This window comes from Coffea arabica, chromosome 10e (assembly GCF_036785885.1).
Source record: "Coffea arabica cultivar ET-39 chromosome 10e, Coffea Arabica ET-39 HiFi, whole genome shotgun sequence".
Classification (NCBI taxonomy): domain Eukaryota; kingdom Viridiplantae; phylum Streptophyta; class Magnoliopsida; order Gentianales; family Rubiaceae; genus Coffea; species Coffea arabica.
In genome coordinates this window covers 7,206,711-7,221,899 of record NC_092328.1, presented here as the reverse complement: position 1 = coordinate 7,221,899, position 15,189 = coordinate 7,206,711, and the positions used below count along the sequence as shown (strand labels likewise).

The 15,189-nt window shown below is 35.1% G+C and overlaps 1 protein-coding gene across 1 annotated transcript; it reads left to right on the top strand.

Moving 5' to 3' along the window:
• Positions 1 to 9,195: 9,195 nt before the first annotated feature.
• Positions 9,196 to 13,154, top strand: LOC113712840 (receptor protein-tyrosine kinase CEPR1). The gene is made up of 2 exons (XM_027236439.2): positions 9,196 to 12,053; positions 12,468 to 13,154. Exons 1-2 carry the CDS (start codon positions 9,572 to 9,574, stop codon positions 12,860 to 12,862), a joined length of 2,877 nt encoding a protein of 958 aa, XP_027092240.1. The 5' UTR covers positions 9,196 to 9,571; the 3' UTR covers positions 12,863 to 13,154.
• The last annotated feature ends 2,035 nt before the right edge of the window (positions 13,155 to 15,189 follow it).

Here is a 15,189-nt window from a genome sequence, read left to right as displayed (position 1 = left end):
GCCACCAGCCACCGCTTCCCTCCCACTCAAGAAAGAGGAATATAGTAGAACCTCAACACCAAAGGATTAAATCCAACAATAATGCCCCTTTAAACTTTGAAGGAGGACCTTCAAAGAAATTAAAAAAAAAAGAATAATTAAAAATTTTAAAGACCAAAAAACATTCCCAACAAAAACTTCTTCGGCTCTCAGAATAAGCCGCTGATTCCCACAAGAAGAACGCGTCCGTTAACAGTTTGCTGAAGATAAATAAAGAACTCAACCAACATGGTTCCGCAACTGCTACTAAAGCAGAATAAATAGCTGGCAGAACTCACCTTGCGACGAAATTCATCTCTAATCTGACATACAACACATTGAAAAAAAAAATAAAAAATCCAAGCAACAAGAGCAAAAAGAGAAACTCAACAAAAATCACCAATTATCAGACCAGATAATTAAGGATCTTAAAAATGGCTTACAGCCATTTAAACGGTACTACAAATTGTGTATATATATATATCATCGTTGTTAATCACGGCACCTACCGAATCATTACTCATGACTTAAAATTAAAGTACGAAGGAATAGGTAGGATAGCAAGTCCCTAGCGATTTAATCTTCTTAGTAAATTTGCTGATCGCTTTACATGTCAAGAACTCGGCATCACGGTGACCATCGGCCCCGACAACTCCACCTGCTATTCTTGAAACCTTGAATGTCACAAGGGTCAGGTCCGACTTGTCCTCCCTCCACATTGCAGTGTGGTACGTGTAACAAAAGAAATCTCCTCTCCTAAATCAACTAAATAATCACACATACACCATTCCACAGCTATTAAGGTCTGCATTCTTACAACTTTCCCATTGGCCCCCAACTGGTAGGAAACCAATGGATGAGCGGTTTCTTCAGGTAGATTGCAGATCAGGATATCGTCAGGCCCCCAACGGCCTTTTGATGGAATGCAAATGGAGGACCACACTTGATATCGTCCATGGCATAAGGCCTATCTGATTCAAGGCGCCTGCAAAATTCATTTTCTTCCCAAGGATTGAAACCAACAAACAATTCACAAGTCTCCCATTTGCCACTCCTGGTGTCGTAAGCAAAGGAGGCATATTGAGTTGAAACGCACAGCTTTTTATCAATAACTACGTGGGAGAATGGACGGCACACCCGGTTAAAATAGTACTTGCTACAATACTCATAGAAAGGAGGGTTTTCTAGGGGAGACCACTCATTGGTGCGAGGATCGTACACCTCAAAGCTAGGATCAGGGGTGTAATTTCCAGTGAGCATGCAAGGCCCACAAACCACGTACAAAAGACCATCAATTTCCTCTAGAATGGGAGTAGACATGCCTGCATGCATTCCTCCTAGCTTCTCCTTCTTTAAATGGAATTCTGGAAGAGGGATAGGGATACCACCACCGTGATCACCATTGCCGGCCACAGATGAAGAAGTCCGAAGGTGTACCAATTGTTTGTAAGGGGTGAGATCATAGCAGTGCAAGTCACAGCTTAGAGACCGGGGAGTGTAGATGTATGCCGGATATTCGTCATCATCATGCTCTAGGCCGCCGACTAAGAACACTCTAGTTCCTATGTTAACGCAGCCCACACCATCTTCATCCCTGTCGGTCACGGTGAGCACTTCTTCAAGTTCAGAATCTGCATGATCTTCCCTGCAATGCTGATCAGATGATGTTTCTTCATCTTCTGCATCCACGATCAGACTCTCAAGTGGGACGGACTGGATAGAATACCGCATACATCGGTCGGCAGAAGCATATGGCATGAGGTACACAAACAGATGCTTCTTTTTCGTCATGATCACTCCTTCAACTGCCCGATCGTCGTCAACAGGGTGTCCAGAAGAATTCAACGACCCTGATATACCTAGCCCATCAAACGGAAACGATGACAAGTCATGATCAGCCTGCTTGCTCATGATGATTATTATTAGTCTCAGAAAACGAAAATTAATATGTATACCGCGTTGCTTTGATAGAAAAACCTACCACGGAAGCAACCCGGCGAACCAAAACTTCTAATCGGTAAAGCCTCAGCCTGGAGCTGAAATTATCGTAAATCAAACTGACTTTACTTATAAGAAACAAAGACGACAGTGCGGCGGAGAGGTGGGAGATCATGCTAATATATAGGACGCAGTTCCCTAGCGACTTTAGTGCCAAAACCCAAAAAGGGCAGGATTATTACCTAAACAAAATCCGGACAAGTTCTAGATATATGGGAACTTGATAGACTAACTAAATCCAAATTTCTTACGGGTTAGGATCCCGCATAGCAATCAACGACTTTCAACTTCTGATTTTTGGCAATCCACTAAACTTTGGCAATTAAAAGGACCAGTATCATCTTTGTTCTAAAAACACCCTTTTTTATCCATATAATAGATACACAAATTTGGCACCAATAATTAGCTAATAAGTAAAGGGTTTGAAATTAAAAAAAAATTCTTGCTTTGCAAATTCAGCCATCAGAGTCTCACAAAACCCCATTGTAGAATTATTTCAATGGATTAAACCCCAAATATCCAAATTATCCATTAATTCTTTTTTATTAGACCTGCCACCTATAAATATAAAAATTACTAATTGGATTTAGTACTTGCATATATATATATATATATATATATATATATATATATATATATATATATATATATATAAAGAGATTAATCAACGGATAGAAACAAAGAAAAGAATTGTTAATCCAATAATACGTTGACCAATCCCCCTCAGCAGTTTTAGCCACTTTTTTTTTTTTTTTTTTTTTTAAAGGGCTTAAAAGAGTGTGCTGAAACCTTTGGCATTAACAGCATGACAGCTAGTGCTGAAACTTTTCAAATTTAGAACATGGCATACTTAAAGATTAGCATATTCTTGCCACAAAAAAAGGAGTGAGGACCTGACCCAACTATAAGTTTGAACCACGTCCACGTAGATGAGGATCCACCGGTTATTTATGGGCTCTTAGACTTGGTTGAACCAATGTGACATATACAAGTTTCGGTGTTTTTTTTTTCAAACGAAAAAAGGCAAATTTCATAACAATTTGCTAAAAATCATCTAGCACGATTTGATATACATCACTACCCTAATGATAAATTATGATTAGAGATCAAGGCACATTGGATCGGTGTGTAACTAATAAAAATAAGACTTCAGTTTTTTATTCAATGTCAGTGTACAATTTTTATACACCGATAGTGTTGTAATTTGTTAACATTAATACTTATGAATGTATGTTACATATGCATGATTTAAATTTAAATTCATATTATATGGTGTGATCTAAATCTGTTAATATAAAAAAATTATACACTGATAGTGTATAAAAAACTTACTCTTACTTCAATTGCTAGGATTTGTTTTTAGTTTTAATAAGTTGGGAACATTTTACTTTTTTCAATAAATGTATAAAAGAAAGTGCAACAAAATGACTGCTATGGGTTAACACTATAACCGGAGCTCAGGCCAATAATTACAACTAGTGCTAAATGCACGCTCGATGTGTATGCAATAAAGAAATATATAATATTTATGGTCATATATTCTATATAGCATTTTCATTGCTAAAGTAAACTTTGATCTTTTAAATTTTTTTCATAAAATAATTCTATATTAGTAATTATAATGCTTAGAGATAGTTATGTTGAAAACATATGGTTAAATAGTTAAAATTTAAAAATGTTCATGGATAGTTACTTGATAACATGTGTGTAGGTAACTAACGTAAGAGTAGTTTTCGTAAGGGTAAAAATGGAAGTTTATAAAATGACAGTAAATGTTTATCCCAAACTCCTTTCTCTCCTTTTATAATACTAGTGCTAAGGGCATACCCATAAGTGTGCAATTTAAAAATAAATTAATGTTTATAAAATTTTCTTTAATGAATTGATAGTTGTCTTGTTGTTAAACCTTTTTCTATAATAAAAAATGTGGATATTTAAACCTATTGGTAGTTACAATAAAAATTATGTTAGATACATGTAATTGAATAGTTAGAATAAAATTAGTTTTTGTGAGGACAAAATGGAAGTTTAAATAGTGATAAAAGACGTTTACCCCAACCCTTTCCTCTCCCTTTATGCATAGTATGGATAGATAGAATATAGATATTTTAAACATGTGTTTAATTTCAAAATAGAATTTTAAGTAAGAATTTCTATACGAATATACCAGGGAAAAAAAAAGAATGGATAATTAAAAGGTAAAAAAACACATCTGAAGACATATATTCCTCTTCACTGACGGAAATAAAAAAAAATTAAAAATGTTCGGACTGGCAAATGCCCCTTCAAATTGTTTCTGCAACCTTTTTCTTCCCTTTTTAAAATCAACATGACCCTTGGAAAGCGCAAAGAAGACCCCCTTCAAGATGGAAATCATCATTCTCACGTAGAAAAACGAATTTTATTATTATTAATATACTGGAAAAATCAAAGTAGTCAACTAGTATAAAGAGTGCTTGCTCCAATATGGGGTGCCACATACTTTAAAATCACAAGTAATATTCCAGTGAAAAATTTTATCTACGTCTTGACTAGCTAAAAGCACAGTGGCGTTACCGACTTAATCTTCTAAATCCATCATTCCATATGGGATGCGGCCTAACGCAGCTGCAATTAAATTTGATCAATGTCGTGGCTAACTTTTGCTTCTTAATTTCAAAGAATATTCGTTTCATTAGTTCTATTTTCCAAGAGAAAAATGAACCAAAATTTTTAATCTAGTATTAGCATATTCTATTATTCTCTAGTTCAGGTAGTGAAGTATTTGTCATTTGAGTTCGTTAGCAGGGACTGGAGAAGGAAATGCAACATATCTTAAGAGTGTGAATTAATAAACAGAGTTGAATTGAAGAGATATGAATGGTAGCCAATCATGATCTAGAAAATGTCATGATATTTAGATTTCGATGAAAATGACAGGACAATATGTGATAAAAAAAAAAAAACCATCATCAAGAGAAATTGCCAATAATATAACACTGATTTTTGGCCCTTCCCCTGTGCTTAGATCGACACGATCAAATATTCTACCTTTAGGGAGAGTGGGCATCTTTTCTTTGCACCTCCATGAGCGAGGACCCCATTTCTATATGCTCTCAAGTCTCAAAAGTCATCACCATGTAAAAGTCCTCTTACGTATTAGTCCAATTCAGGAGGTTAAGAGAAAAAGAAACTACTATTGTATTACCTTCCTCCTTTGCATGCAATCCCTTACTATTGTTTTGCCATGGCTAAAACTTTTATAGCAGTCCCTCTTTTGGGATTTTTTTTTTTTGGGTTCAAATACAATTTTGTATAATGCATTAAATTTGTGAAAATACTACATCTAAAAATGATCATCATGTTTGGAGAACTTGATTTGGTGCGTAACAAATTTACAGCCTAAAGGCTAGTTCCTGCATGGAAAATTTCATGCACACTGCAAAGATACAGTACTATCGACAAAGAGACTAGGAACATTGAAGACTTATTGATACGTTATTGTTACAATTATCTTCCCCAAAATATAAACGATAAACATAACCAAGTTATCTTCTCAATTTTTGTACTATAGAGAGCGTAAGAACGAAGAAGATGTTCTTAACATAATTCTTGCCAAATTAGGGAAAGGCATATAGTTTAAGAAAAGAAAAAAAAAACAAAGAAATTTAAAAACTTTAAGAGAACCAAAGTTGATGTGACGCTCATATATTCTCTACTTGAGCTTATCTTCACCCATCAGTCAGCAGGGATTTCAACATAACCTCCGGTCCTATTCCAATAGACAGAAACAGTTCTGCGCAAATCACCTACATGTAAAGTCTACACAGATGGGGGCACTAATAAATCTAGGTCCCAACTAGGGTCAACCTAGAATAGTGGCAATTAAAATAAAGCTACTTTGTACTTTCTTATCGCCCTTGGGCTAATTACATGTTCTTCTAATTAGGCATGCTCTTGCTTTATTCTTTCCAACAAAGCGTTAGAACACAAGCAGTCTAAGGGGACCCACTATAATCAAACCTCCGGGCAATTGTTGACTAGAAGCTCACTCAATGGATGTTAAACACTCACACTCGACTCTCTACTGGTCCTTAAGCGTTAGAATACAAGCTCTTGCTTTATTCAGCTCTCAAAAATTTGATCCGGTACTTTTGTTCAAAAACTTTTTAGAAATAAAAACAGCTATAGAAGAGCAGATTAAGTTCACAATTAGGTGGCGTTTGGTTCGCATGTTGGAATCGAATTCGGATTCGGAATCATTCATTCTGGATTTGGAATGGAATCAATCATTACAATATATTTGTTTGGTTCAGTGCTAGGAATGTATATCATTATTATAGTTGATGTTTGGTTCGTTGGTTCTTTGTAAATGGGATATAAGAAATTTTCACTAATTAAATATATTAGTATAAATGTATTAGTAAATTTAGTATAACTAATTAATAATCTCTATTAGTAAACATGTCTAATTATTAGTATAATTAATAATATCAATTATATTACATAGATTAATATATATTATATAATACATATAACTAATAATATTATTATTGTAAGTTTGTAACTAATTAAATTAAATATTATATATATAATTAAATATAAATATGCAAATGTTATAATATAAATATATAATTATAATTATATAATATATAACATATACAAATATTAATTATACTAATATTTTATATAAATATAATATATATTACATATTAAATATAATCATTATTATATATTATTATATTTAAAATAATAATTATAATTACAATTATATAATTTATTAATATTATATACATGTATATATTATAATTATATGCACATATAATATACACTTATAAATATACATATATATTATAAATATATTATTATATAATATTAATAAATTTATAATATGTATTATATAAATATAATTATATTTAACTAAATAATTATAATATATAATTATAATATAATAATATCATTATTATAAGTTTGTAACTAATTAAATTAAATATTAAATATATAATTAATTATAATTATACAAATGTTATAATATAAATATAAATATATAATTATAATTATATAATATATAAATGTTAATTATACTAATATTTTATATAAATATAATGTATATTACATATTAAATATAGTTATTATTATATTTAAAATAATAAATATAAATATAATTTATTAATATTATATACATGTATATATTATAATTATATGCACATAGAATATACATTTATAAATATAAATATATATTATAAATATATTATTATATAATATTAATAAATTTGTAATATATATTATATAAATATAATTATGTTTAACTAAATAATTATAATATATATTTATATAATATACTAATATTATAATAAAATATATAATTATAATATATTATATATGTATATATTATAATATAAATATAAATATAAATGTATAAATATATATAATATATATAAATATTAATTATACTAAATATTATGTAATTATAAGATTTGGGAATCACACTTGGGTTTTGGACAAAACCCACCAACTTAGTAAGGAATGGTGGAATGCTAAATTTTTAGGCATCATTCCAAAATTTCAATTCCGATAGTAGTGAACCAAACATGAATCATAGGGTTTATTCCAATTCCCTATTCCGAAACCTTTTTACCAAACGTCACCTAGTGTTTTTGAGCACAAAAGCAAAGGTTAGAAGTGAATGAGAGCACTTTAAACAAGTTTTATCTCATAACTGTGATTAGATTGCTTAGAGCAAATGCAAACAAGCCCCATGCTTGCAATATATGTTAGGAAGGGAAATATAATTGACTAAGATAGATGCATGATGCATTTTTTTCTGACAAAAATGTATCAATTAGAAAACTTGGGTTTTCAAAGGGTGAACTCAGGTTACAAAAAGAAAGATGATTATTTGGAGTAGAATAAAAAATCTAGGGAGGCCTTAAACTATTGTTGTTGTCTCCCTTTGGCCTCTCTTTTAAAATTTGTTTTCGATTGACCCTTGAACAATTAAAAATCCACATTTAAGGACTCTAGTGACTTTAGACATAAATTTGGTCGGATATAAAGGGCATTTTTGTCCATTAGTTGAAGTATTTGGATTAGCATAAAAAACCCTAAAAAGAGGTAATCCTTCAATTTTTTAAGGATTACCTCTTTTTAGCATTTCTAATACTGGTCTCGATGTTTTAGTTATGAATGGACAAAAATGCCCTTTAAATCTGGCCAGATTTAAGTCTAAAGTCACCAGAAATCCTTAAAGTATGCAGTTTTAATTATTCAAGGGCCAATCAGAAATAAAATTTAGATGATGGGTCAAAAATAGATAACGGCAATAATTTAGGAACCCTTCAGGTTTTTGACCCTTTGAAGAAGCATTATGAGAGAATCAAAAGATAGAAGGTATTGCTGTCAACAGGTCGGAATTGAAAATTTTGGACCAGACTGTTATAATATACCAATTCCTAACCCGACCTATATACCTGACGAGTCTTGTGCTTAGGGTCCCGGAGTCGGGTCCGACGGGTCCAGGTCCATCCGAAAAAAAATAAAACCCAACAAAAATAATATATTTAGAAATATTATACAAGATTATATTATTGTATTTAGAAATAAATGTATTTAGAGATATTATTGTATTTAGAAATAAGGCCCCAACAAGATTAGGATTTGTTAATTTTGGTAAAAGAATTATTATTGTATCTAGAAATATTTATATTTTATAATTATTAATGTATTTTTCGGATCTTGGTAGAATACGGGTCAGAATCTATATTCTGTGTCCGACCCGCTTTTTTGTGAGAATAAATGAATTCGGATAACGGAATTATTTCTTAATCCGTACCTAAAAAAAATTTATGGGGTTTGGAGTCCGAACGGAAGGGGAGCAAAAGCACAAACTAGAGCAAGAACCTATTTAAGTAATCGACAGCTCGAGACAAATAACAGCAAAAACACCAAACATTAGGAATGGAACATGGGGCCCCAAGGCTATATATATTGCAAATATGGACGCAAGCTACATATGCTGATAAGAATAATTGTATGTTGTGATAAAAAATTTGCTTAACAAGAAGATAAAGCTTAGACACTGTACATGGCATAACAAATTGAGCTTTCAATTTCAAACTTTTTAAGTAACTTCTTAGTATCGATGTACCTGTATGGTGCTTGAGCTTCATCCAAAGTTCCAACGTTTTTATCACAAGAAAAGGTGCAGATTATTGATATCTATCATGCAGAAGCAAGGATCAGATGCAGTTTATTCAAACATCTCATCTGTACAAAGGAGTGCACACTGATGTTATTCTCTACAAGTGCTAGTGGGAGGGTATAAACATAAAGCTTCTTTAGCAAAGATATGCACTCCCCATCTCATTCAGCAGTGCCAGTACACTACTGCACGAACCTCCTTTTTCATCATCATCATGGCTTGTTACTAGTTACTACTGCACCCAAAAATCCCATCAATCAAGCCATTTATATACCTCTTCTCTTCCTCTTCCCCTCCTCCGCAACAACCAATCTAACTACCTTCAATCTCTTCCATTTCCAAAATACAGCTATCAGTTTAAATATATAAACTGTCATGGATCATCACTACATCCTTTGCCCTCTTCTATTGATACTTCACATGTTCTGCTGCTGTCAAGGAACCACAGCTGCTAACCAGTCTCAGTTCTTTACTCTGATGAGGACGTCTCTCTCGGGGAACCTTTTGTCTAATTGGGATGTCAGTAAAGACCAAAATTTTTGTAACTACCAAGGTGTTGGTTGCAATAACCAAGGGTATGTTGAGAAGATTGATATCTCTGGATGGTCACTCTCTGGCCAGTTCCCTGAAGATGTGTGCTCTTATCTGCCTGAGTTAAGGATTCTTCGTCTTGGCCACAACAATCTCCATGGTAGCTTTCCTAGCAGTATCACCAACTGCTCTCTCTTAGAAGAGCTGGAAATGAGCTCTGCCTATCTCACTGGGTCGTTGCCAGACTTGTCACCTTTGAATTCTATGAGGTCACTGGACTTGTCCTACAATTACTTCCAGGGCAACTTTCCTGTGTCATTTACAAATCTCACCAACCTCGAGATGCTGAACTTCAATGAGAATGAAGGCTTCAACTTCTGGCAATTGCCCGAGAACATCTCCAGGCTGACAAAGCTCCAGACAGTGATCTTGACCACATGTAAATTACATGGCAGAATCCCAGCATCAATAGGCAGCATGACATCCCTCACTGATCTTGAGCTGAGTGGAAATTACTTGGTTGGCAAGCTCCCGTCGGAGCTGGGGCAGCTGAAGAATTTGAAACAGCTTGAGCTATACTACAATGAACTTGAGGGTGAAATACCTCAGGAGTTTGGTAATTTGACTGCACTTGTTGATATAGACATGTCTGTCAACAAATTCACCAAGGTTCCAGAAGCTCTATGGCGCCTTCCCAACCTCGCATCCCTGCAGCTTTACAACAACAGTTTAACTGGAGAGATTCCTGCATTCCTCGGAAATTCAACCACTTTGACTTTGTTGTCCCTTTATGAGAATTATTTGACAGAGAAAGTTCCAGAAAATCTGGGAAGATTTTCTCCTCTGGTAGGGGTGGACCTGTCAGAAAATCAGCTGTCTGGAGAACTGCCAGCGTATGTATGCGATGGAGGTAAACTGTTGTACTTTCTTTTTCTTGACAATAAGTTTTCTGGAGAAATCCCGGAAAGTTATGCAAAGTGTAACTTTCTTCTGCGCTTTCGAGTTAATCACAACCAATTGGAAGGCAGAATTCCTGAAGGGCTTCTAGGCCTTCCACATGTGTCAATCATTGATGTTAGCAATAACCACTTGAATGGCTCAATTTCCAAAACAATTGAAGGTGCAAAAAATTTGTCAGAACTCTTCATGCAGAACAACAGACTTTCAGGCATTCTGCCTGTTGAGATCTCTCGAGTTATCAATCTTGTAAAGATTGATCTCAGCGACAATCTCCTGTCTGGTTCATTGCCTCCTGAAATTGGCAACCTTAAACAGCTCAATTTGTTGCTCCTTCAAGGGAACAAGTTTAATTCTTCCATCCCTGAGTCACTATCTTTACTAAAGTCACTTAATGTTCTCGATTTATCTAGCAATCTGTTTACAGGGAATATCCCACAAAGTCTGTCTCAACTCTTGCCAAATTCCATGAATTTCTCAAATAATATGCTCTCTGGTCCCATACCTCCCCCCTTTGTAGAGGGATCAGGTCTGCTGGAAAGTTTCTCGCAAAATCCAGGCCTTTGTGTGCCCAACCATCTAAATGCATCCCGTAGAGGTTTTCCCCTTTGTTCACCAGCTTACAACAGAAGAAAGGTAAAGCACATTTGGGTGATTGGGATATCTGTAGGAATTGTCATAGTTGGAATTGTCCTGTTTCTAAAGCGATGGTTTCACAACGATAGGGCGATGATGGAGCATGAGGACACCTTGACCTCCTCTTTTTTTTCATTTGATGTGAAAAGTTTCCATCGTGTAAGTTTTGATCAACGTGAGATCATTGAATCCATGATTGATAAGAATATAGTTGGTTATGGAGGCTCTGGCACAGTGTATAAAATTGAGTTAAGCAATGGAGAAGTTGTCGCGGTAAAGAAGCTCTGGAGCAGAAAAGCTAAAGATTATGTTTCAGATGATCAACTGGTTCTAGACAAGGAGCTGAAAACTGAGGTGGAGACTCTAGGAAGCATAAGGCACAAGAATATTGTCAAGTTGTACAGCTACTTCTCCAGTTTGGATTGTAGCTTGTTGGTCTATGAATACATGCCAAATGGTAACCTTTGGGATGCACTTCATGGAGAAAAGATCATTCTGAATTGGCCTGCTCGTTATCAGATTGCACTGGGAGTTGCACAGGGTTTGGCCTACTTACACCATGATCTTTTGCCCCCCATAATTCACAGAGACATCAAGTCTACCAATATCTTACTGGATATCAATTACCAACCAAAAGTTGCAGACTTTGGGATAGCAAAGGTTTTGCAGGCAAGAGGAGGGAAAGACTCCACAACCACAGTTATTGCAGGGACTTATGGTTACTTGGCCCCAGGTATTTGATCCTTGAACCACACAAACCAAACATCAACTTTTGGTAATTCTATACTGAAAATAATCTTTTTGCCTTTCAAATTGGTACATCCTGATCAGAGAGTCTTCAAACTCGTGCAATGGTAGTTAAAAAAGAAACTAGTTAAAATCATTATATTGGCAATTATTTAGTCTACTAAAAATTTGTCACAACAGCTGCAAGCCTGCAACTGTGTCCACCGTCGAGTAGGAAATTATACTCTCGGGCCACCATGAAAAGAAATCCAAAAACACTATCCTAGTCATCTGAAATTACAGTTACTACTATGATTTGCTTCCAAGGGTTTCCTAAAAGTTGGCATGTATAGTTATATTACTGAGAGAGTGCCCATCAGCCTAATGCTTAAGTTCTTATGGTACTTGCGTGTTGTGACAGAATATGCATATTCTTCCAAGGCAACCACCAAGTGTGATGTCTACAGCTTTGGGGTTGTACTGATGGAACTAATAACCGGGAAGAAGCCAGTGGAGGCAGACTATGGAGAGAACAAGGATATCATCTATTGGGTTTCAACCAAGGTGGAGACTAAAGAAGGACCCCTGGAAGTTTTAGACAAGAAAATTTCAGGTTCTTTCAAGGATGAAATGATTAAGATGCTGCGAGTTGCCATCCGTTGCACATGTAGGAATCCAGCTCTTCGCCCAACAATGAGCGAAGTTGTTCAACTGCTGATTGAAGCTGACCCCTGCAAATTCGGTTCATGCAAGTCCCTCAACAAGACCAAGGAGACCTTCAACATCACCAAGCCAAAGAACATCTCTGACTTGTGATCAAAGGACAATGGTGGGGTGCAAGGTGGAAGTAGAATATAGAATCTAACAAGGCTAGCTCTCTTAAAGTTTGTAGAAACTGTTGATCGAGAACAACATATTACTATCTTAGTTATTTTCCATAAAAGTAGAAGCTAGTAAAGGTATAGAGTATCTGTCCCACATTTTATCCTTTTTTTATGTCTTTTTCTTTTTTGGCCTGTTGTAACTATATGAAGATTTATCATCTAAATATCTATGTATATGATGAAATGCTTTATGCCTACGCAGAGAATCTGCAATTTTCAATTGACCCACAGGAGGAAATAATTCTCTAGCTTTTGAGAAGTTTGTTTTTTACATCTTTATATCACAAGAGTTATCCAATTAAAAGGGTGTTTCAAGAAAAAAGCAAGGCTGATGCTGGAAGATCCTGATTCGAAAGGACATCTTTTTTTTTTTTTTGCATGAAAGTGGGTTCCTGATTCTGAATTTAATTATTCAGAATGATTTGTTCTGGAGGGTCCTCTTCGACTCATTTATGTTATGCTCAACTTCGTCTCCTTTTCAGCTAGGGACACTGAGATTAAGCTTTAGACTCCCTTTTAAGTTCCAAGTGTTTCCTCTTTCTTGTAGAGTTTGATTACTTTGTAGGAAAGAAATGGAATCAGTACTGCTTAACCAGCATGATGAAGAATCAAGCTTGTTTTACCGTACATGGTGTGTTTTGAACCTCCACTTCTTCTTTTTCTATCCAAAAGTATTCTGAGATTGACATACTATCCTTCAGCCCTTCCTTTGACTACATAAGAACAAAACACTCAAAACATAATTAGGTAAGACTGAGCTGTGAATTATGTTCCACCACAGATCATGATCATGCACCATTAGAAAATACACCACACCTTCTAAACAAGGATTGCTAATTCTTGCAGTACCCCTTGGGAATAAATGGCTAAGATGATTACCACAATATATCCATAGACAAAGACAACAGTGGAATTGTAAGATGCAATAGAGCAATTTGTTCATACCTGCAAAAGAATTCTGAGCATATCATGAACCAATCATTCGAGACAAATCAACAAGTGCACGTGTATGCCAAATATGTGCATCGACAAAACACGTGTGCCTTGAATTCAGCTTTGTCAAGTGGCAGGCGGGGTCCTTGAAAAAGAATTAGATTCAAGAAGACAGAAACCTCTTTTGGGCATGGTGGAGAGTCCATAAACAAAAGGTAATAGCCACTCGTAGACAGAATAGTTCTTGCAGCATTATAAATCAGAGACTATTAATACATGATTTTGCAATTCTTCAAGACATAATGATCCTCCAAATTCCAAAAAAAGAAATAAAAAAAAAATAAAGGGTTACATTACATCCCGTTATTGCTTGCTTTCCATCAACTTAAAATAAGAGCAACAAGGACTCCACAATTGAATACATGCTAAGCATCATTGCTTTCTTTTCTTTCCCTGAATGAATAAAAAGGGCTGGTTGCTACCGGTACAGATACCATTTGTCACAGCTTGATTAGACAATTAAACTAAACAAGCTGAATGTGCTTACCGTTGAAAAATGCGATCGAATTGGATTAAGAGAAAATGAAGCACAATAATTACACTCTCACAACTAAATAAATAAATAAATCAGGAATAATTGAGAATGGGGTGCGAGTTTGTGTAGCTTGGTGGATACATGTCCCAGTTCAAGCGCATTAAGACAATCCCACAAGCTGGTGGTGAGCAATCAAATGAGTTTTTATAGTATTAAGACAATCCCACAAGCTGGTGGTGAGCAATCAAATGAGTTTTTATAGTATAAGACTGAGATGCATGGGGCCTTATTTTTTTTTGTCAAAGCCTTTCGTAAGACTTTTGTGATCCGATGTGGGATAACCACCTAAGGAGGCAGCTGCTACTAAGACCTAAAGAGACCCCACTAACTCTGGTTCAGGCGATTGTCTTTTTTGTCAAAACCTTTCGTAAAACTTTTGTGATTTTACAAACCTAAATCTCGAATAAACCTCAAAAGTCGGCAACTCTTGAGGTTTCTCAGGAGACTTATAAACCCATCCAAATTCCCTCCCAGACTCGACCGAGTTAATCCGAGTCAACTCGGATTCCGGTGAAACGGCAATGCAAGTGTCGGTATCGTACCGGTGACTCCAGTTCCGGTTATGACTCGGCCGAGTCAACTCGGACTCGGCCGATTTGGCGAACCATGGACTGGCATCTGATGAACCATCTCTAAGGGAAAGGGCAAGGGAAAGGATCGAATTAGACACTTGACGACGGACTAATATTTCAACTATAAGAGAAGTTTAAAAGTCCAATTATGAATTTTGC

Excerpts from the sequence above, each read along its gene's own strand:
- LOC113712840 (XM_027236439.2), top strand. The coding sequence starts at position 9,572 with ATGGATCATCACTACATCCTTTGCCCTCTTCTATTGATACTTCACATG. Across the intron at positions 12,054-12,467 it reads TTATGGTTACTTGGCCCCAG|AATATGCATATTCTTCCAAG; the intron begins GTATTTGATCCT and ends GTGTTGTGACAG.